General features: G+C 58.4%; 1 protein-coding gene across 1 annotated transcript; it reads left to right on the forward strand.

Annotated features, from left to right (window-relative positions):
* Positions 1-6,814: 6,814 nt before the first annotated feature.
* On the forward strand, positions 6,815-19,176 carry ESYT1 (extended synaptotagmin 1). Its single transcript, XM_029072977.1, has 31 exons — positions 6,815-7,240; positions 8,343-8,384; positions 8,465-8,599; positions 8,834-8,907; positions 9,000-9,072; positions 9,221-9,310; positions 9,934-9,989; positions 10,074-10,197; positions 10,400-10,576; positions 11,182-11,264; positions 11,470-11,518; positions 11,630-11,716; positions 11,808-11,900; positions 12,252-12,323; positions 12,894-12,980; positions 13,173-13,322; positions 13,477-13,632; positions 13,986-14,162; positions 14,328-14,410; positions 14,528-14,576; positions 15,331-15,420; positions 15,518-15,613; positions 15,937-16,008; positions 16,119-16,205; positions 16,417-16,557; positions 16,879-17,021; positions 17,126-17,224; positions 17,426-17,557; positions 17,663-17,768; positions 18,001-18,050; positions 18,364-19,176. The coding sequence occupies exons 1-31, from the start codon at positions 6,848-6,850 to the stop codon at positions 18,401-18,403; spliced, it is 3,306 nt and encodes a 1,101-aa protein (XP_028928810.1). The 5' UTR covers positions 6,815-6,847; the 3' UTR covers positions 18,404-19,176.
* The last annotated feature ends 3,452 nt before the right edge of the window (positions 19,177-22,628 follow it).

The following is a 22,628-nucleotide window of genomic DNA, read 5'->3' on the forward strand; positions in this document are numbered from 1 at the left end:
CCTGAAACCTGGATCCAGAGCCCCTCTTTCCAGCCCCCAGCTCTGCCTTGGCCACCAGAAGAGATCTCCAGGGACAACACCCCCCCCGCCCCCCGCCCAACACTCACACACACAGCCTCCAGGGAGTCTGCCCGGTCTGATCCTTTCCTCTGCCTCCTTAGTACTGTGTTGCGTGCTGAGGAAAAAAACTGCCCGGATGGAAAGTAGGATGGGTCCCTGGCCCCTGGGCCAAAAACTATACATAAGGAAGGATGAAGCAATAGCGACACGTCAAGGACGAGGATGAGTAAAAGGAGGACGGGACATCCCGGGAGAGCGGAGCAGACTGTCCGGCTCTTAGCGGCTCAGGGGCCGACAGCTGCGCCCTCGCTTTGCCCGCAGGAGGATGGGGGCGGGGGCTCTGACTGTGGGGGGAGGAGGGGAGGCCAGTAGGAGTCCTAGGGGTGGCAGGGGGAATGGCCCTCTTCCTTCCCTTCATTCCTTCTTCCCTCCTTCCCTCCCTCCCGTGTGTCCAGCCCCAGAGGTTAGAAGGCACAGCCCCCTGCCCTCATGGACCTACCAGTCTTATGGAGGAGTAACTGAAATAAACTACCGATAAGGGAAAAATGGATAGATGGGTGTGAGTAAATCATAGTGGAGTTTGCTGATGGTGAGGATGGTAACTGTGGTACTTGTAAAGCGTTTACTACCTGCCAAGTACTGTACTAAGCGCTGGGGGAGATACGGGATCCTCAGGTCAGATGATCCCTGACCTACTTGGGCCTCACCGTCTTAGGAGGGAGAGCAGGGATCCAATTCCCTGTTTTACAGATGAAGAAACTGAGGCCCAAAGAAGTGAAATGATGCATCCAAGGTCACACAGGAGGCAAGGGGCAGAGCCAGGAGTAGAACCCAGGACCTCTGGACTCTGAGGCCCGGGCTTTGTCTAGTAGGCCCCTCTGCTTCTCATGGATCTCCTGGCCATTGGCTTTCCAGCACTCCCATTAGCTCTCTCCCTCCTATTTATCTTTGCTCCCTCCCACTACACCCTAACTCGCATGCATCCTTTGCCCCACTCAAGCCAGCCTGCTCACTGGGCCTCGTTCTCTTTCCCGCCATCCTGCTTGGAACTCCTACCCACTGCTCACCCTGCAGACCGGCCCTCCCCCCTCATCTTCAAAGGCCTTCTGAAATCACGGCTCCTCCAGGAGGCCTTCCCTGATTCTTCTCCAATCGCACCATCCCTCAACTCCTGCCACTCCTGCGCCCATGTGCCACCTAAGCACTTGGGTCTTCACCACCGCCCCTTGTCAGGGCACTTATGTATATATCTTTGAACTCCACTTAAGAATTTCCCCCTCCCTGCGATTGATTTTAATGCCTGTGTCTGCCCCCTGTTAGATTGACCAGCTCCTCGGGTAGGGAGCAAATCATATTCCCCCAAACACAGCGTGGCCTAAGGATAGAGCATGAGCCTGGAACTCAGGGTGACCTGGGCTGTGATCCTAGCTCTGCCACTTGTCCGGCAAATCGTTGCACTCCTTTTCTCAGTTCCCTCATCTCTAAAATGGGGATTAAGACTGTGAGCCCCATGTGGAATAGAGACTGTGTCCAACCCAATTTGTATCCACCCCAGTACTTAGTACAGAGCCTGGCACATAATAAGCACTTAACAAATGCCATAACCGTAATTATTATCAACAGATCCCATAAAATATGCAGGAGTGCTGTGGGTGATTGTGAAGGGATAATTGCAGTGGTGGCCGCCTGCCAAGGTGAGTACTGAGGTGCTACTTGGGGAAGATGTGACTTGGGGAGAGTCGATCCATCAATCAGTGGTTACTGATAATAATGATAGTGAAATCGTTGTGTCTGTTAAGCGCTTACCATGTACCAAGCATTCTTTTAAGTGCTGGGGAAGATAAAGATGGCCAAATAGGAGGAAGAACAGGTTTTGAATCCGTTTGCTACCCACAGGAGACCTACGGTCTTGAGGGGCAAACAGACATTAAGATAAATTAAGGATATCTACATAAGAATCGTAGGGCTGGGGGGAAGGGGTGAATATCAAGTGGTTAAATGGGTCAGGTCCAAATGCAGGGGCAATAACAGGGCGAGAGGGAGTAGGGGAAATGAGGTTTTAATGGAGAAGGCCTTTGGGGGGAGATGTGATTTTAATAAGGCTTTGGAGGAGGGGACAGTAAAGGTCTGTCAGGAAGGGGGAGAGAATTCCGGGCCAGAGACAAGATGTGGGTAAGGGGTCAGTGGCGAGATAGATGAGAATGAATGTACAATGCGTAGGTTGGTGTTAGAAGAGTAAGGTGTGCGGGCTGGGTCGTCAGAGTTCAGTGAGATAGGATAGGCGGGGACAAGATTCATTCAATCGTATTCATTAAGCGCCTACTGTGTGCAAAGCAGTGATTGAGTGCTTTAAAGCCGACGGTAAGGAGTTTGACGTGGAGGTGGATGGGCCAACACTGGAGGTTCTTGAGGAGCCGGGAGATGTGGAACGAACCCTTTCTAGAAAAAGGATCCAGGCAGCAGAGTGAAATATGGACTGAATTGGGGAGAGGCAGGGAGGTCAGAAAGGAGGCTGGAGTAGTCAGCAAGGGGGGGGATAGGACAAGTGCTTGGACTCTCTTGGTAACTGGATGGATGGAGGAGAAGGGTGGATTTTAGAGATGTTGTGAAGAAAGCCGACAGGATCTGGTGACAGGCTCAACAGGTGGGTTGAATGAGATGAGTGAATTGTGGATCCTGAATTGTACATTCCAAGCGCTTAGTACAGTGCTCTGCACATAGCGCTCAAGAAATACTATTGAATGAACGAATGAATGGATCATGGCAAGGGTACAGGCGTGGGAGACAGGGAGTATAGTGGTGTAGTGGACAGGGATGCGAAAGTCACGGGAAAGATAGGATTTGGATGGGAACGGGAGGAGCTCTGTTTTGGACAGGTTAAATTTGAAGGATATCCAAGTCAAGGCATCCTGAAGGCAGGAGGGAATGTGAGATGGTAGAGAAGAAGAGAGGTCAGGGCTGGTGATGTACATGTGAAAATTATCGGTGGAGAGATGGCAGTTGAAGCATGGCAGCGAATGAGTTCTCCAAGGGACTGGATGTAGATGGAGAACAGAAGGGGCGCAGAACTGAACCTTGAGGGACCCCCGTTGTTAGAGGAGGGGAGGCAGAAGAGGAACCTGTGGAAGAGACTGAGGAGTTTCTGGTGAGGAGGAGGAAAACCTGGAGAGGACAGTGTCTGTGAAGCCAAGGTTAATCTGTGAGCCCAGTGGGGGCAGGGATTGTCTGTCTTTACTTGCTGTATTGTACTTTCCAAGCGCTTAGTATAGTGTTCTGCACTCAATAAATTCGAATGAATGAATGAATGAATGAATGAATGAATGAATGAATGAGAGAAGAATGGTAGATGGTAGATTGGAAGAGGGAGGGAGTTCCAGGCAGGAGGTAGGACTTGAACAAGAAGTCAATACTTTCCACTAGGCAATGAGAAGGAGTATGGCCTAGTAGAAAACACCCGGGCCTGGAAATCAAAAAGACCTGGATTCTAATTCCGGCCCTGCCACTTGTCCACTGTGTGACCTTGAGCAAGTCACTTCACTTCTCTGTGTCTCAGTTTCCTTATCTGTAAAATGGGGAATTAAGTCTGTGAACCCCACGTGGGACAGGGACTCCGTCCAACCCAGTTATCTTGTATCTACCCCAGCTCTTAGTACAGTGCCCTGGCATGTGGTTTGTGATTAACAAATACCATTATGATTATTATTATGTCTTTAGTGAGACAGAGAAAATTGAGGTAGGGCATGTTATGTAGGCTGGCTTGGGGAGAAGGAAGAATGCAAGAGTGTGTCCAACCTGATTTATTTATATCCACCCCAGCGCTTAACAGCTACCACTATGATTATTATTAAGAGTGTGAACTGGGCAAGAGTAAGAAAAGATGGTGATGGGTGTGAGGGGAGAGAACTGATGGAGGGAGGGCGGGAAAAGCACTGGCCAGGAGTTTCTCCCCGCTCCTTTCAAGCCCTGCTGGTATCCCAGAAGTGTGAAGTTGCCTAAGTTTCCTGCCTGCAGAAGCTGTGAGATGAACAGTGCTTGGCACAAAATAAGCGCTCAACAAATACCATCATCATCATCATGACGGTGGTGGTGGTACTTGTTAAGCTCTTACTTTGTGCCAGGCACTCTAAGAAGGGCTGGAGTGGATATAAGCAAATCAGGTTGGACACAGTCCCAGTCCCCATTTTCCAGAGGAGGGAACTGAGGCCCAGAGAAGTGAAGCGACTTGCCCAAGGTCACACGGCAGACAAGTGGTGGAGCTGGGCTGAGGGGAGGCCGCCGATGGGAAGGCATTCATTCATTCATTCAATCGTATTTATTGAGCGTTTACTGTGTGCAGAGCACTATACTAAGCACATGGAAAGTACAATTCGGCAACAGATAGAGACAACCCCTACCCACCAACGGGCTCACAGAAGCGGCGCGGCTTAGTGGCACGAGCGCGGGGTTGGGAGTCAGAGGTTGTGGGTTCTAATCCGAGTTTGCCGCTTGTCAGCTGTGTGACTTTGGGCGAGTCCCTTCACTTCCCTGGGCCTCAGTGACCTCACCTGGAAAATGGGGCTGAAAAGTGTGAGCCCCACGGGGGACGACCTGATGACCCTGTACCTGCAGAAGCTGTGAGATGAAGTGCTTGGCACATAGTAAGCGCTAAACAAATACCACTACTAGTAGTATAGAACGGGGCTCACAGTGGATTATGAATAATATTATTAATATTATTATTAGAAAGGGGCTCACCGTGGGGCCCTCAGCCCCGACCCCTCCCTCTGTCCGCTCCTCCCGGCTGCCACCAGAGGGCAGCAGGCTCCGGACCGGAGCGCACCGCACAGGGTCGGAGCGGGGCCCGCGATTGACAGCTGCCGCCCTGCAATGCAGCTGGTCCGGGGGGGCTCCCAGGCGCCGCCCCCGACGGATCCTGCACCCCGAGAGGTCTCCAGGACAGGAGACCTCCCCTTCCCCATCCCCTGCCCTCGCCCCCTGCCCAAAGCGACCCTGGTAGGCACCCCCCGCTCCCCAGGAGCGTCCGGGAAGGTTGCGCGGTGCGCTGAGGTCCGGTTGGGGTGGCGGGAAGGCCCAGGCCCCGGCGCAAGCCAGCCCGCCGCTCCCCGGCCTCGGGAGACCAAATCCCAACCCTGCAAAGATGCCCCAAACGGGCCCCCCCCGGCCGGCCCCGAAGGCAAAGCTCCATGATCTTCTGGAAGTCCGAAGGATCTGGGTTCGAATGCCGCCCCCCCCCACTTGTCCTCTGGGTCACCTTGGGCAAATCACTTCTCTGGGCCTCAGTTCCCTCATCGGTAAAATGGGGATCGAGACGGTGAGTCCAACCCGACTGTAACTACTCGTGCTTAGACCAGTGCTTGACGCGTAATAAGCGCTAAACAAATACTGTTATTATCTTTATTATTATTTACGATTGTCATTATCGTTATTTTTATTATCCCCATCCCCTGCCTCCAGGCAGAGCCAGATCAGTGAAAGCCTTGGTGAATCTCCGGGGCCAATAACAATATTTGTTAGGTACTTACCGTGTGCCAGGCACTGTACTAAGCGCTGGGGTGGATACAAGCAGGGAGTTCCCAGTCTCATCACCCATTTTACAGAGGAGGCAAACTGAGACCCTGAGAAGTGAAGTGACTTGCCCAGCGCCACGGAGCAGACGAGTGCCAGAGGCGGGATTAGAACCCATAACCTTCTGACTCCCAGGCCCGTGCTCTATCCATCACACCATGCTACTTCTTACGGCGGTCTAACCACACTCCCTCCTGCTGCCATTCGCCCCCCTTCTTTCGGGCCCCGGGCTCAGTGGCGTCGAGCCATGGCCTTTCAGGAAATCACAGAAGCCGCCCGTCCATCGCCCTCCCCGACTTCCAGTCTTCTCTTCCCCGCGTTGAATGGCCTGCGCTCAGCTCCACCAGCCAGGCCAGGATAATAATAATAATAATAATAATGTAGGTATTTGTTAAGGTATTTGTTGGTATGAGAAGCAGCGTGGCTCAGTGGAAAGAACAGGGGCTTGGGAGTCAGTGGTCATGGGTTCTAATCCCGGCTCTGCTACTTGTCGGCTGTGTGACTTCGGGCAAGTCACTTAACTTCTCTGGGCCTCAGTGACCTCATCTGTAAAATGGGGATGAAGACTGTGAGCCCCACGTGGGACAGCCTGATCACCTTGTATCCCCCCAGCGCTTAGAACAGTGCTGGGCCCCTAGTAAGTGCTTAACAAATAACATTATTATTACCCTGCAGCTACCCCAGAACACTGCTGGGCACCTAGTAAGCGCTTAACTTTCATACAGTAGTATTTATTGAGCGCTTACTAAGGGCCGAGCACTGTACTAAGCGCTTGGAATGGACAAATCGGTAACAGATAGAGACAGTCCCTGCCCTTTGACGGGTTTACGGTCTAATCAACGACTGTATCAATGACCCTGTATCTATCCCAGCGCTTAGAACAGTGCTCCGCCCCTAGTAAGCGCTTAACACATACCAACATCATCATTATTATTATTATTATTATTATTAAAAAGTCCCCGGCTGCCCCGGCCCGCTCCCCGCCGGCCCGGGATCCGGTCCTGGAGAGGGTTCCGAGTGACGTCAAGCCCCGCCCCCCTTCGGCCTCTCCACCAATCCGGAGAGCGCTCTCTTCTCCCGCCGCCCGGCCGGCCAATGGGAAGGGCCGGAACGGCGCCGGGCCACGCCCCACCGAGCCCGCTCCTCCAATGAGGGCGGAGGGGCGTGGCCGGGGGGGGGCCCCGGGTGCCGCGGCGGGGCGGGGTCCCCAGAACCGGGCACCATGGAGCGTCCGGGCGGAGCGGAGCCCGAGGACCGGGGGACCCCCGGGGCCCACGACCCCCAGCCCGCCGCTCCCCCCGGTCCCTCCGGTCCCTCCGGTCCCTCCGATCCCCCCGGTCCCCCCGATCCCCCCGGCCCCGGGTCGGCGGGCGAGGCTCTGTCGGCGCTGGGCTCGTTCGGCCGACGTCTGCTGGTGCTGGTGCCGGTGTACCTGGCCGGGGCCCTGGGGCTCAGCCTGGGCTTCGTCGTCTTCGGCCTGGCCCTCTACCTGGGCTGGCGCCGGGTCCGCGGCGGCAAGGAGCGGAGCCTCCGGGCCGCCCGACGCCTCCTGGACGACGAGGAGCGGATCACGGCGCAGACCCTCCATCTCAGCCACCGGGAGCTGCCCGCCTGGGTGAGCCGCCCCCGACACCGCCCCGGCCGTCCCTCTCCCCCTCCCCACTTTATCCCCGGCCGGCCCCTGCCCCCCCTCTCCCCTCCCCCTCCCCCCGGACCGCACGGCAGCGGCGGCTGCCAAAAGCCCCAGGGGCGGCGGTTGCGGGGCCGAAAGGGGCGGGGGTGCGGATGCTGCAGTGCCCGCCGTCCCCGCCGCAACGGCCGCCGACCTCTTCCCCGGGAGGGCTCCGGGCGCCCCGGGCCCGGATACGGGAGCCTCGACCGGGCCCGTTACCGCGCTGCCCCCGCCTGTCCCGCCCCGCCCCGCCCCGCCCCGCCCCGGAGAAGGGCGTGGGGGCGGTGGGTAAAACTTGAGCATCAGAAAGTTGGCACCGGGGACGGACCCAGCTCAGGCCCGGCCCTGGGCAAATCTGTGCGGCGGGGCGGGATTAGGGGTGGAGCGGTGTGCGGAGCCCCGGCCCCCCGGCCCCCCGGCCCCCCGGCCCCCCCCCGGCCCCCGCCCCCCGCTGGGTGGGCCTGGCCCCGGGCGGGCCGCGGGGGGCGAGGGCGGCTCTTCCCCACCCTCCGGACACTTGGAGCGTTTGCAATGCGACAGTTATCTGCCACGCCTCCCCCGCCCCACCCCAGGCCCCCCTCCTCCATGCCCTTCCACGTAACCCGCGGCTCCCTCCCGGGAACTGCCGCCCACGAAGCCGCTCTGAGGTTTCAGGCCCCTTCCCTTCCCCCCTCCCCTCCCCATCCTCTAGGCCGCCACTTCTCTGCCCGACCACGCCCGACCCAACCCCAGACCTCCCTCCTTCCTTTGCCCTTCTCCTCCTCTCCTCCCTTCTCCCTCTCCTTTCCCTTTTCCTCCCCCACCCCGTACCCTCCTTTCTCCTCTTGCCCCCCCTGCCCAGGGACCCCCAGCCCCTCGGGGGCTTCGAGGAAGTGCAGCTCCCCGCCCAACCCCACCCTTACCCCTGCTTCCTCCCCCTCGTGGGTTCAGACCTCAGTGTGGCCGGAAATCACGGGGGGGGGGCGGGGAGGGAGGGAGGGCGGCGGGGTGGGGGAGGGGGGGGGTGACTGCCGCGCCCCCCTCCTTTCCAACCCGTGTCCTCCAGGTCAGCTTCCCCGACGTGGAGAAGGTCGAATGGCTGAACAAGGTGAGGGGTGGGCCCGGGTGGACCGGGGGGCGAGGGGGTGCCTGGACCCTGCCTTGACCGCCCCCCTCTTCCTCTCTCAGATCGTGGCCCAGATCTGGCCCTTCTTGGGTCAGTACATGGAGAAGATGCTGGCAGAGACCGTGGCCCCCATCGTGCGAGCCTCCAACCCCCACCTGCAGACCTTCACCTTCACCCGCGTGGAACTGGGGGAGAAGGTGACAGCCTGGGGGCCTGGGGACGGGGAGGGGGTCTGGTGGGGCGGGGCGGGGGTGGAGCTGGAGGAGAAGGTGCCGCCTGGGCGCGGGGCCGGGGCGGCCCGGGGTGAGGGGACGGGGGAGCCCACCATCAAATGCACCTTCACCCATGTGGAGCCGGAGGGAAGCGGGGATTTGCGTGTGTCCACGTCTGCATCTATGCCCCCTCCAAACCGTGTCTCCGTCCGCCTCCAGCCACTGCGGATCCTGGGAGTGAAAGTTCACACCGGGCAGAGCAAAAATCAGATCCTGCTGGACCTCAACATCAGGTAGCCGCCCCCTCCCCTGCTTGGCTTCTCCCCTCCCGGCAACCTCTCGCCCATCGCAGAGCCCCGGCCTCAGTCTCGTCTGTCTCCCCCAGCTATGTGGGTGACCTGCAGATCGATGTGGAGGTGAAGAAATACTTCTGCAAAGCCGGAGTCAAGGGCATGCAGGTGAGGGGCGAAGCCGCAGCTGGGGGACGGATGGGCCTGGCGGGAGGGAGGATCCGGCCCAAGGGGGAAGGGGTTGGTGCCACTCTAGGGCCCTCACCTCGCCCTCTTGCTCCCGGCAGCAGCCCTAAGGGTCTCTCCTCTCCCGCAGCTGCACGGGGTCCTCCGCCTCATCCTGGAGCCGTTGCTGGGCGACCTGCCCATCGTTGGAGCCGTTTCCATGTTCTTCATCCGCCGCCCGGTCAGTGAGAGTGGAGAGGGTTCAAACTCACCTGTCGTTCTCTCCCCGCCACCGCCTCCGCCCCGAGCTTTTTTTAAATGGTATTTGCTAACCCCTTACCGTGTCCTGTACAAAGCACTGAGGTAATAAAAGGTAATCAGGTTGGACACAGTCCATGTCTCCTGTGGGGCTCACTGCCTTAATCCTCGTTTTACAGATGAGGCAACTGAGGTCCAGAGAAATTAAGTGCATTGCCCAAGGTAATATAGCAGACAAGTGGTGGAGCTAGGTTTAGAACCCAGGTCCTTTGACTTCCAGGCCCTTGCACCTGCCACATGGGGCCATGCTGCTTCTCTTTCTTTGACAGACAGTGGCAGAACTGAGATTAGAACTCCGGTCCTTTGACTCCCAAGCCTGGACTTTTTCCACTAGGTCTTGCTGCTTCTCTTTCTTTGACAGACAGTGGCAGAACTGAGATTAGAACTCCGGTCCTTTGACTCCCAAGCCTGGACTTTTTCCACTAGGTCTTGCTGCTTCTCCTCTCCCCCTGCCCCCGTAGGACCATTCCCCTGTTTGCCATCCACTGTCCAGCGAGTGATGGGGAGGGGGTTGCTTCCTCCTGTCTGACCCCTCCCCTTCCCCAGATGTTGGACATTAACTGGACGGGGATGACCAACCTGCTGGACATTCCAGGACTCAGGTATGGCCTTGGGTCCGGCCGGGCAGAGGTGGAGGGAGGGAGAGGATCCCGGGCCACACCGACTGTCCCGCCCCCGTCCCCCAGTGCTCTGTCGGACTCGATGATCATGGATTCCATCGCTGCCTTCCTCGTGCTGCCCAACCGCCTGCTCGTGCCCCTCGTGCCAGACCTACAGGAAGTGGCCCAGCTCCGCTCCCCACTGCCCCGGGTACGGCCCTGCCCCTCCCCGCCCCGGACACGGCCCTTCCTCCTGCAGGGTTTGGGCCCCTCCCCGTGCCGCCCTCCGCCCTCCCGGGTACGGCCAGTTCCCCTCCCCCATCCCCCTGGGCCGTCCGGTCTGCCGTGGCAGCCCTTGCAGCCCATCCCGTCTCGTTCCACCCCCTCCACCCGCCACCCCTCTGCCCTTGCAGGGCATCGTGCGGGTCCACCTGCTGGCGGCCCGGGCACTGGGCTCCAAGGACACGTTTGTGCGCGGCCTCATCGAGGGCAAGTCCGATCCGTATGCCCTGGTCCGTGTGGGTACCCAAGTCTTCTGCAGCAGGGTGGTGGACAATGACCTCAACCCCCAGTGGGGGGAGACCTATGAGGTGGGTGGCACGTGCCTTTGTGGTTTTGGGTGTCCGTGGGCCTGTGCTTCTGTGGGCATACTTGTGCCTGTGGGCCCACGTGCCTGTGGGTGAGTCCGGGTGCCTTCAGTGCCCACAGGAGCTGCAGCATTTACCAAGCACCCACTGGGCACGTGGGCAATTCAACAGAAACATGAGACTTGAGTGTTTCCGGCCCACAAGGAGCTGCCAGCCCCTCTGGGGAGTCAGACGTAAAAATATTTAGTCAGCACAGTGGGTTGGTGAATAAACATAGGTCCGCAAGGGCTGTTGGCAGGAACCGAAGTGACCGTTTGCTAGCATGGCCTGGGGGGGGGTCGCTGTGGCTTGGGACTTGGGGAAAGTCTTGTTGGCGGCGGCCGGGTTTCAGGAGGCCTTTGAAGGTGGGGAGAGCTGTGGGTTGCTGGATTGGGAAGGGTTGGAATTCCCATCAAGAGTAGGGGGAGGAAGGTATGAACCAGGGGGCGGAAATGGGGAGTGGAAAGGGTGGGGAAGCTAGAAAGTGTGAGAGTGTGTGTGTGTGTATGTGTGTTCCCTCCCCTCTCAGAGTTCCTTATTCAGGGTCCCCCACCCTACTCCTGCCACAGGTGATGGTGCACGAGGTCCCGGGGCAGGAGTTGGAAGTTGAGGTGTTTGACAAGGACCCAGACAAGGATGACTTCCTGGGCCGGTGAGCAGGGTGGGGAGCTGGGATGGGAGGGGGCGGGGCAGGGGCGGGCCGGTGCTAGGGTCTGGGGAACTGGGCTGAAGGGGAGGGGCCTGGTCTGAGATGGCTGGGAGGGGAGGCTGGGGGCACCCAGAGGTTGGGAGGTAGGGTTGGGGGGGGTGCCTAGTTAATAAGGACCAGGAGTCACAAGTCCCGCCCCCACCCCCAGGATGAAGCTGGATCTGGGGACTGTGCTGAAGGGGCAGGTGTTGGACGAGGTGAGAGAGGGGGAGGAGGGGATTGGGGGAGGGGGGCTGGCCATGGGGAGCCACTGGTCTAACTGGACTCCCGATCCTTCCCCGCCTCCCCTCGCTTTCCCTTCCCTGCAGTGGTTCCCGCTGCAGGGTGGGCCGGGCCAGGTGCACCTGCGGCTGGAATGGCTGACTTTGCTGCCGGACGCGGACAAGTTGGATCAGGTACGGGTGGACCGGGGAGCCGTGGGGCCGGGGGATGACAGCCAGGGGCTCTGAGGTTTGGGGAGGGTCTGACTGTTTCTCTCCCCCACAGGTCCTACAGTGGAACCGGGGGGTCTCCTCCCGGCCTGACCCCCCTTCAGCGGCCATCCTGGTGGTCTACCTGGACCGAGCTCACGACCTGCCGGTGTGTGGGTAGCCGGGCCTGCCGCCTCTCAGTCCCCCTGCTCATCCTCCTCCCTGTCCCCCGCTCCAGCTGAGGCCGGGAGCCAAAGGAGGAGGGGTAGAGGGCAGGGAAACTTGGGGGGCCACCTCTCCCACCCCAGCTGTGGATTGATTTGGTTTGTGGGGGAGAGGATTTCACCTTCGGTCCACACTTCCTCTCTTCTTTCACCCTCCCCTTCTCCCCCTCTGTCTTGTTGTTGGCTGTGAGAGTCGGGGGGGGCTCCACCCTAGGCAGACCCAGCCTCAGCCTGGCCACCTCCCTCATGGGCTTGGAGACTGCCTTCAGGCTGAACCGGGATCTCTGACCCCACAGCTGAAAAAGGGGAACAAGGAGCCAAACCCTATGGTACAGCTGTCGGTGCAGGATGTGACCCAGGAGAGCAAGGTGGGGATCCGGGGCAGGGGGCCGGGGGGCTGGTGGCTGGGCCAGGCGCTCCAGAAACAGGGTGTAACAAGTGCCTGCTGTGTGCAGAGCACTGTACCAAGCACTGGGGAGAGCATCAGAGAGTTAGTAGAGACGATCCTTGCCCTCGAGGAGCTCACACTGTAGCAATGGGAGACGGGCGCTAAAACATACTACAAGCAGAGGGGAAGCGATAGAGTGTAAGCTCTGGACTGTAAGCTCATTGTAGACAGGGAATGTGTCTGTTCATCGCTGTATTGTACTCTCCCAACCGCTTAGTACAGTACTCTGCACACGATAAGACCTTAATATGACTGAATGAATGAAAAGATGTGGATATAAGTGCAAGGGGTGGGGGATGTAGGAACTGAGTGCAGCAGTGACATGGAAATGCGTGGCGGGGGTGAGGGTATGGAATGGGGAAATGGGAGGAGAATCAGGGAAGACCTTGTGGAAGGGATGGAGAAGCGGGGCGAGTGGCGGTCTGCCAGCTGGGAAGGGGGAGGGAGCCGCCGGGTCACGTGTCACCCTCTGCACTGTCCCCCCCGCCAGGCCACCTACAACACCAACTCTCCGGTGTGGGAAGAGGCCTTCCGCTTCTTCCTGCAGGATCCGAACAGCCAGGACCTTGACATCCAGGTGAGGGGCCTCCCCCGGCCCCCGCCCCCCCGGCCCTTGTCCAAGCAGCCTTGGCCCTTCCTGGATTTTGGGAGGCCGGTGGGAGTCCGTGCCGACGCGAACAGCAGCAGACCTGAGTGAGATTGGATAGATCAGGGAAGGTGGCGTCGGGGGGCCCTGCAGCTCAGCCGTTCCCTGTCCCCCCACCCCCAGGTAAAGGACGACACACGGCAGCTGGCTCTGGGCTCTCTGACCCTGCCCCTGTCACGCCTGCTCAGCGCCCCGGACCTCACCCTGGACCAGTGGTTTCAGCTGAGCAGTTCTGGCCCAGCCTCACGGCTCTACATGAAGCTCGTTATGCGGGTATGGGGCGGGAGGAGCCTCGGAAAAGGGTCGGAGGGAACCCCGGAGAAGAGGGTGGGGAGGACTTGGAGAGGAGCGGGTTTTGGTGGAAGGCACATTGGCTGTCACTACCGGAGTTCCCCGACACTTAACTCTCCCTTCCTTGGCTCTACAGATCTTGTACCTGGACACATCGAGTGTCCATTTCCCGCTGACCCCCAGCTCCCCGGGGACCACGGAGACGTCTGGCGAGAGCTTCCATCCAGGCAGCAGCGTTGACCACCCTCCCCGGCCCACCCACACTTCTCCCGATGGCCATTTTGGCACTGAGGTGTGTCGGGGGTGGGGAGGAATGGAGGAGTTGTGGGGTTGGAGGACAGACTGAAACCTTGTCTGCTTGCCTGTCGTCAACCCCGCCGGCCCACCCCCGATGTCCGTCCAGCCATCTTGCCATTTGTCTCTGGCTGAACATCCTCCCACCTCCCCTCGCATCTGCTCAGGGGTGCAGAGGCTTGAGGGCTGCAGGCTTGCGGAGCTCCGGTCGGCCGGCCATCTGGCTTGAGGGGGCGTGGGGGCTGGCGGCTGCAAGCTGACGGAGTTCCGGTCGTTGGACCGGCTAGCTGCAGGGAGTGTGGAGGCCGGGATCTATAGGCTGATGGAGCTCCGGTTGTCCGTCCGCTGCAGAGTGTCCTGCGGATCCACGTCCTGGAGGCCCAGGGGCTCATCGCCAAGGACAAGTTCCTGGGGGGGCTGGTCCGGGGCAAGTCCGACCCCTACGTCAAGCTGCGCGTCGGGGGGCTCAGCTTCCGGACCCGTGTGGTGCGCGAGGAGCTCAGCCCCCGCTGGAACGAGGTCTTCGAGGTCAGGCTAGGGGGTGCAGGAGGAGGGGCTCCGGGAGGAGGGGATCAGGACCAGGGCACCCCCGGGGGGAGAGGAGCATCACAAGGAGCCCAAGGGGCAGGGAGGGTCAGGTCCACCCCCACCCCATTCCACTGTTTCTCTCCCCCCCACCTCCCGACCCTGCAGGTGATTGTCACCACAGTCCCCGGGCAGGAGCTGGAGGTCGAGGTGTTCGATAAGGATCTGGACAAGGATGACTTCCTGGGCCGGTGAGGGGGAGGAGGCCTGGCTCGGGGTCGGGGAGAACCGGGGAGCCGGGGGATGGTGGGGAGCTGCCCAAGGCTCACCCAGCAACTCCTTCCCGCTCCCTCCCCATCTCCTTCTAGGTGTAAGGTCAGCCTTGGCCCCGTGCTCAGCAGCGGGTTCATGGATGAGGTAATTGTAGGGAAGATGTCCTGTCCTGTTCTGTCCTGTTCTGTCCTGAAAGCTACTCCCCCTAACCTCCTGATTGAATGAATGAATGAATGAACCTCACTTATTTCCTACTACTGCCCAGCTGGCACACCTCGTTCCTCTAGCTCCAGCTTGCTCACTATGCCCTGATCTTGTTGATCTCAGCGCTGAACACTTTCCTCTCATCCTCCCTGTGGCCTGGAACCCCCTCCCCCTCCTATACACTAGACCACCACTTTCCCCACCTTCAGAGCCTTATTAAGGTCACATCTCCTCCAAGAGACCTTCTCCGATTGAGCCCTCTTCCTCGACCCCCTCTCACTTCTGTGCCAATCTACGCACTTCAGTCAGTCACAGGCAATCGTATTTTTTGAGCGCTTACTGTCTGCAGAACACTGTACCGAGGGAGAGTACAATACAACAGTATAACAGACACATTCCCGGCCCACAACGAGCTTGCAGTCTAGGGGGGAACTGTACCTTCTGGGCACTTGGTATTCACCCTGCCCTCAGCCCTAGAGCACCTATATACATTATCTGCAACGTATTGATTTCTATAAGTGTCTGTCTCCTCTAGACTGCAAACTCATGCTCTCCCAAACTCTTAGTACAGTGCTCTGCCCACAGTAAGCACTCAATAAATGCCATTGATTGATTGATTGGTTAACCTAGTCCCCCGCCCCTTCTCCCCCCCGCAGCCCTGGTAACCATTTCCCCTCCTCCCCTTCCCCTCCAGTGGCTCTACTTGGAGGATGTCTCTTCTGGCCGCCTGCACCTGCGGCTGGAGCGTCTGAGTCCCCGGCCCAGCACCGCCGAGCTGGAGCAGGTGAGGGCAGGGAGGGGGCGGAGGAAGCCGGCCTGAGGGTTGGAGTGACGCCCCAGTCCCAGGGGATGCCTTAGCCCATGCCGGTGCCCATGCCCAGGTGCTGCAGGTGAACAGTCTGATCCAGACCAACAAGAGCACCGAGCTGGCGGCCGCCCTGCTGTCGGTCTACCTGGAGCAGGCTGCGGACCTGCCTGTGAGTCTGTCCGTCTGTCCGGCTCCAGCCGCGGGGAGGGAAAGAGGGTGCCTGCCTGTCTGAGGATGGGGGTGTCCTGTCTGTGGGGAAGGGTGCCCATTCATTATTTATTATGCTATTTAAGTGCTTACTGTGTACCAAGCGCTGGGGATCATCAGGTGGGACACAGTTCCTGCCCCATCCAAGCCTCACAGTTTAAGTTAGAGGGAGAATGCCTAGGGGAGGGGGCTGACTGTCTGGCTGGGTGGGAGAAATCTGTCCAGGGTGCGGGAGAGATGCCTATCTGTCCCAACCCCAGTTTGACCAACTGACCCTATCCTCAGCTCCGCAAGGGCACTAAGCCACCCAGCTCCTATGCCACCATCAGTGTTGGAGATTCCTCCTTCAAGACCAAGGTATGGGGCAGGGGCAGAAGGGCCGGGGAGTTGGGGAGGAGGGGGATAGAGTGGGCAGGGATGGGGTCGGGCACGGGTGGCCCTCACCTTGATGGCCCTTTTCTCTCCAGACGTGCCCCCAGACCTCGGCCCCTGTGTGGGATGAAACGGCCTCTTTCCTAATTAGGAGACCCCACACCGAGAGCCTAGAGCTGCAGGTGAGACCCGCCCCTGGCCCGCCGGTCAGCCCTGGTGGTCGGCCCCGCCACCGGTTCACGCCGGGACTGCCCCCAGCCCATCTACCCTTTCTGTCCCCGTGACTATGACTATCCCCAGCCCATCTGCCAGCCTGGCCATCCCCGTGATTGTCCCCGGCCTGTCCACCCATCCCTGCGTCCCCATGACTGCCCCCATCCCGTCTGTCCTCAGGTGCGGGGAGACGGGTCAGGGACACTTGGTTCCCTGTCCCTGCCGCTATCCGACCTCCTCGCCAGCAGTCACCTGTGCCTTGATGGCTGGTTACCCCTCAGCAATGGGCAGGGCCAGGTGCTGCTGCGGGCCCAGCTCGGGGTGAGTGTGCTGGAGGGCAAGGGTTGGGCTGGGAGATGGGGCTGGGCTGGGGGTGAGGGGTTGGGGGCCAGAGAGGAGGGCTCTGGTCTAACCTCATCCTTTCCCCCTTCCTGCTTTGCCCTCTTGTTCTTCCTCTCCCCCCTCTGCTCCTCTTCCCCCTCTGCTCCTCTTCCTCTTCCCCCTCTGCTCCTCTTCCCCTTCCCCCTTGGCTCCATTTCCTCTTCCCGCTCCACTCCTCTTCCTCTTCCCCCTCCGCTCCTCTTCCTCTTCTTCTTCCTTCTCTGCTCCTCCTCCCCGTCCCCCTCCTCCTCCTCCTCTCAGATCCTGGTGTCGCAGCACTCGGGGGTGGAAGCTCACAGCCACACCCCGTCTCCTCCGAGTGAGGAGTCAGAGTTGTGGGGAGCGCCCCCCGTCCTCACCTCTTCGGCCCCTGAGCTCCGGCAGAGGCTACTTCACGTGGACAGGTGCAGGGAGGACAGGAAGTGGGGGGGGTGGGGTGCGGTGGAGGTGTGAGAAGCGGGGAGCAGGCCAGGTCCCCTCCACCAACTGACCTGCCCCTCCCCACCAGCCCCCCAGAGGCACCGGCTGGGCAACTGGGCCAGGTGAAGCTGACTGTTTGGTACTACACTGAGGAGCAAAAGCTGGTCAGCCTCGTCCATAGCTGCCGGTGAGAACTCTGCCCACCCTGCTGGACCCTTTCCCACCCCGGTCCCAAGCCTGGACCCCGTATCCTGCCTCCCTCCCCGACAGACTCTGACCGCAGGCCTGCCCCCACCCTCCAGGGGCCCTGAGTCCAGCCTTGCCCCCCTGACCCCCGTGGGCCCCGACCCCAGCTCTGCCCCCATCCTCATGGGCTCTGACCTCACAGGGCTCTGCGGCAGTCGGGGCGTGACACCCCCGACCCTTATGTGTCCCTGTTGCTGCTGCCGGACAAGAACAGGGCCTCCAAGAGGAAGACCAGCCCCAAGAAGAAGACCCTCAGCCCAGAATTCAATGAGAGGTGGAAGACCACGGGAGCAGGGAGGGCTTGGGGGAGAGAGGCGTAGGGAGGAGGGTGGGACATCGTGACCTCCCCACCCCCAGATTGACCGTCCACCCCCCGCAGGTTCGAATGGGACATGTCCCTGGATGAGGCTATGCGGCGGAAGCTTGAAGTTTCCGTTAAATCCAACGTCTCCTTCATGACCCGGGAGCGGGAACTGCTGGGGAAGGTGAGGGGTCGGGGCCCGGGGCTCCCCACACCCCTATCGGAAGGGGCTGCGGGAGCCAGGCCCGGTGGGAGGCCGACGGGGCCATTTGCTGTTCAGCTGCCCTCCCTGACTTCTCCCACATTGACCCCTGACCACCCTTGCTCCCTTCAGCCCCATTACCCTGGTGAACCCCATTATCCCCCTCTCCTTTTCTTTTGCCCCTACCTCCTCCCTTACTGCCCCTCGTCCACAGATGCAGCTGGACCTATCTCAGATGGATCTGTCCCAGGGAGCAGCACAGTGGTGAGTGTGAGGGACGGCGGGGCAGGGGCAGGTCTCTCCTGCCCTTCCTCCTACCCCCACCAACCTTTTAGCTGGTATTTATTAAGCTCTTACTGCATGCAGAGCACTGTACCAAGCTCTTGGGAGAGGACAATATAACTGAGTTGGTAGAAACGTTCCTGGCAGGGGAGGGGGTGGAGTGAAGGTTTTGACCTTAACTCTAGCTGGGTCCAGCATCAACCATCTCTTGCCTCTCCTTCCACCACTCTCCCTGCCACCGCTCCCTTTCTCCTCCTCCTCCTCCCCCTCCTCCTCTTTCTCCTCCAATTTTCAGGTACGACCTGAAGGACGACAAGGACAAGGGAGGCTCCTAGCCTGGGGCCCTGCTGTGTCAGCCCCCCTGCCCGCCCGCCCGCCTGCTGTCTGCCACACCGCCTTACTGTGAAAAGCTTGGCAGAGCCCCTGCTGCCTGACCAAAGAGAAGGACTATTGCTCCCTCTATCGCCTGGCCTCCCTCCCCCCTCAACTCCCCACCTGCCCGGTCTGCCCCCCACCACCCACCCAGTTTGTCCCCGGACCACCTGCCCAGTTTGCCCTCCTCCCACCCACCTGGCCTGCCTGCCTCACCTGCCTGGCCTCCTGCTTCCTGCCCCTTAGGCCTGCCCACCAGCCCTCCTCCCACCTAACCTGTCCCCCACCTCCCCCAGGCCCTCCCTCCTCAGCAGGCTGGGGCAGAGCCAGCAGCTGGCTGCTCTCCCCCTCTCTGTGACCTCCTCGCCAGGATCCCTGTGCCTGTGCCTGCGTACCTGCTGCCTGGTTCCGGCCGCCGGCACCGAGCCATGCTTTTTAAAAAAGTTTTATTTTAGCCACCCGCCTCCCCGTTCCAGGCAGCCCTGTCCTCTCCCCACTGTGGCCTGGCTGGGCACTGCTTCCCCCTGGCCCAGGACCCGGGGAGGGGAGTCAGACTGTGGGTTCACTCGCTCACTCACTCTCTCGGGCCAGCTGGGTTCAGCCTGGGCCTGGGCCTGGGCTGCCCACACTTCCTTTAAAGTGCCTAAGCTGTTGTCTCTGAGCAGATTAGTGTTCCGTTTGCGTGTCCTTGGCTGATCTACTGTATCTGTCATTAAATACTTGTCTTGTCACTGTGTGGGCTGACTCCATGGGTGCTTCCATGGGCTGGTACCTGGCTCCCCGTCTTTCCCCTCTCTGCCCCTGGCGGGTTGGCAGCAGCTGCTGGCCCGTGGCATTGGGGTACCGCGGAGGGCCTAGCAGCCAGGTGTATGGTCAGGCTGGACCCTCCAGCCCTAAGCCTTGGGCAGGCAGAGTGGGACTGGGTCAGTCCCTCATTGGCCTTTGCAGCCACACATGCACCTGAGGGACCATCACTGTGGGGCATTTTGAGGGAGAGAGAGAGAGGCCCTGTGTGTCTCTGGGCCTTATATGCCTGAGGGGATGTGTGTGTGTCAATCAATCAATGGTTTTTGAGCATTTACTATGTGCAGAGCATTGTACTAAGCACTTGGGAATATGGGACAGGTGTGCTGGCATTTATTAAGCACTTATTGATAGTACTTGTAGAGTTCTTAGTCTGTGCAGCGCACTGGACTGAGATCTTGGAAGAGTACAACAGACATAGATGCAGTGAGAAGCAGTAGAGCCTAGTGGAAAGAGCATAGGCCTGGGAGTGAGAGAGGGCCTAGGTTCTAATCCTGGCTCTACCACTTACCTGCTGTATGACCATGGGCAAGGCACTTAACTTCTTTGTTCCCACATCTGCAAAACAGTGATTCAATACCTGAATGTATCTAATTATTTTGTATGCTAATACAGAGTTCAGCACATAGTAAGGACTGACCTCCCCCTTACTTAGACTGAGCCCCCCCCCCACTCATTTATTCGTTCAGTTGTATTGAGCACTTGCCGTGTGCAGAGCACTGTTCTAAGTGCTTGAGAGAGTATAGTATAACAATAAACAGGCACATTCCCTGCCTACTCAGAGCTTATATTCATTCATTCAATAGTATTTATCGAGCGCTTACTATGTGCAGAGCACTATACTAAGCGCTTGGAATGTACAATTCGGCAACAGAGACAATCCCTGCCCAAAGGATGGGCTCACAGTCTAAATGGGGGAGACAGACGGCAGAGCAAAACAGAACGAAACAAAAACAAGACAACATTATCACGATAAATAGAATCAAGGGGATGTACACCTCATTAACAAAATAAATAGGGTATTAAATAATATATACAAATGAGCATGGTACTGAGGGGAGGGGGGGCAAAGAGGGGGCTCAGCTGAGGGGAGGGGAAGGGGGAGGAGCAGAGGGTGGACGGGGAGCAGAAGGAAAAACTCTAGGGGGATGTTGGGCCTGATTATCTTGTATCTACCCCAGTGCATTACAGTGCTTGGCACAGAGTAAATGCTCAAATGCTATTACTGTTATTAGTATTATTAGACATTTCCTGCCCTCGAGGAATTTACAGTCTAATGGGTGAGAAGGACACTAAACTCAATCAGTGGTAGGAGAAAGCAACAGAGTATAAAGATATGGACCTATGTTCATTCATTCAATCATTTATTGAGCACTTGCTATGTACAGAGCACTGAACTAAGCTCTTGGAAAGTACAATTCATCAATAAAGAGACACAACCCCAGCCCACAGTGGACTTAAAGACATCAAAACAAGTAAACAGGCACCAATATAAATAAATAGAATTATAGACATATACACATCAAAACAAATAAATTCTATGCCACTGGCAGGATGGGGAGCGCGGCTTTGGCACCGCAGAGCCGGAGTGGCAGTTTAATGGGTTGGGAAAAGTGGGTCGGGGGATGAGAGGACAAATAGGGATAGCTCTTTCTGGGGAGGTGGGTTGGGGATGGGACGCAGATAACCCGACCTGAGCCTGGTGATGGGACTGAGGGTGCTGGCTCGGTTAATCGAGATCTGAGGGGGCCAAGGGACTGCTGGAGACAATTTCCCTCTTGAGCTTCCCCTTTTCAGCCCAACCCCATCTTGTAAGCCGGGACCCTCCTAAGCTGCCCCCATTCAAAGCCTTTTTGAAGGCCCATCTCCTCCAAGAGACCTTCCCTGACTAAACCCTCCTTTCCTCTTCTCCCACTCCCTTCGACGTCGCCCAGACCTGCTCCCTTTCTTCACCCCTCGCCCCCCCCAGCCAGTCCCCCAGCACCTATGTCTATATCTGTAACGTATTTAAATTAACGGCTGTCTCCCTCTCTTGATTATAAGCTCTCTGTGGGCAGGGAATGTGTCCGTTGCACTGTACTATTCCAAGAGTTTAGGGCAATGCTTGACTGACTGACTGACTGCCCTCGCCCCCTGGCTCCAGGCGGCCATTTGGGGAGCGGGAACTACATTTCCCATGAGCCTGCGGGGGAGAGGCCTGTAGTCCGCTTCCCGGCATGCCCCGCGCGCGCTCTTGCTCGGGGCAGACGCTGTGGGGCCGCGCTTTCATCCATTCATTCATTCAATAGTGTTCGTTGAGCGCTTACTATGTGCCCAGGACTGTACCAGGGGCTTGGACTGTACAGTTCGGCAACAGATAGAGACCCTCCCTGCCCAGTGACGGGCTCACAGTCTAAACGGGGAGACAGACAGCAAAGCAAAAGAGAACAAAACAAGCTCAATTCCTGGTGGCAGCAGCTGCGTGCACAGCCGACCGGCTTTTCGGCCTCGCCTCTTTTCTGCTTTTCTTTGGTTCTGGGAGTGGGTCGATGGGGGTGGTCCTGCACTCGGCGCTGCCTCTTCCTCCATGCCCGCCCCCCCCGCAAGACCCTGCTGCCTAATAATAATATTGGTATTTGTTAAGCAGTTACTATGTGCAGAGCACTGTTCTAAGCGCTGGGGTAGACACAGGGGAATCAGGTTGTCCCACATGAGGCTCACAATCTTCATCCCCATTTTCCAGATGAGGGAACTGAGGCCCAGAGAAGTTAAGTGACTTGCCCACAGTCACACAGCTGCCAAGTGGCAGAGCCTGGATTCGAACCCATGACCATAATAATGATAATGTAGGTATTTGTTAAGTGCTTACTATATGCAGAGAGCACTGTTCTAAGCACTGGGGTAGATACAGGGTCATCAGGTTGTCCCACGTGAGGCTCACAGTCTTAATCCCCATTTTACAGATGAGGGAACTGAGACACAGAGAAGTGAAGTGACTTGCCCACAGTCACACAGCTGACAAGTGGCAGAGCTGGGATTCGAACCCATGAACTCTGGCTCCCTAGCCCGTGCTCTTTCCAGGGAACCACACTGCTTCGCATTCAATAGTATTTATTGAGCACTTACTATGTGCAGAGCACTGTACTAAGCACTTGGAATGAGCAAGTCGGCAACAGATAGAGACAGTCCCTGCCGTTTGACGGGCTTACAGTCTAATCGGGGGAGACGGACAGACAAGAACGATGGCAATAAATAGAGTCAAGGGGAAGAACATCTCGTAAAAACAATGGCAACTAAATAGAATCGAGGCGATGTACATTTCATTAACAAAATAAATAGGGTAATAAATATATACAGTTGAGCAGACGAGTACAGTGCTGAGGGGATGGGAAGGGAGAGGAGGAG

The sequence above is a fragment of the Ornithorhynchus anatinus genome, chromosome 10 (assembly GCF_004115215.2).
Source record: "Ornithorhynchus anatinus isolate Pmale09 chromosome 10, mOrnAna1.pri.v4, whole genome shotgun sequence".
NCBI lineage: Eukaryota > Metazoa > Chordata > Mammalia > Monotremata > Ornithorhynchidae > Ornithorhynchus > Ornithorhynchus anatinus.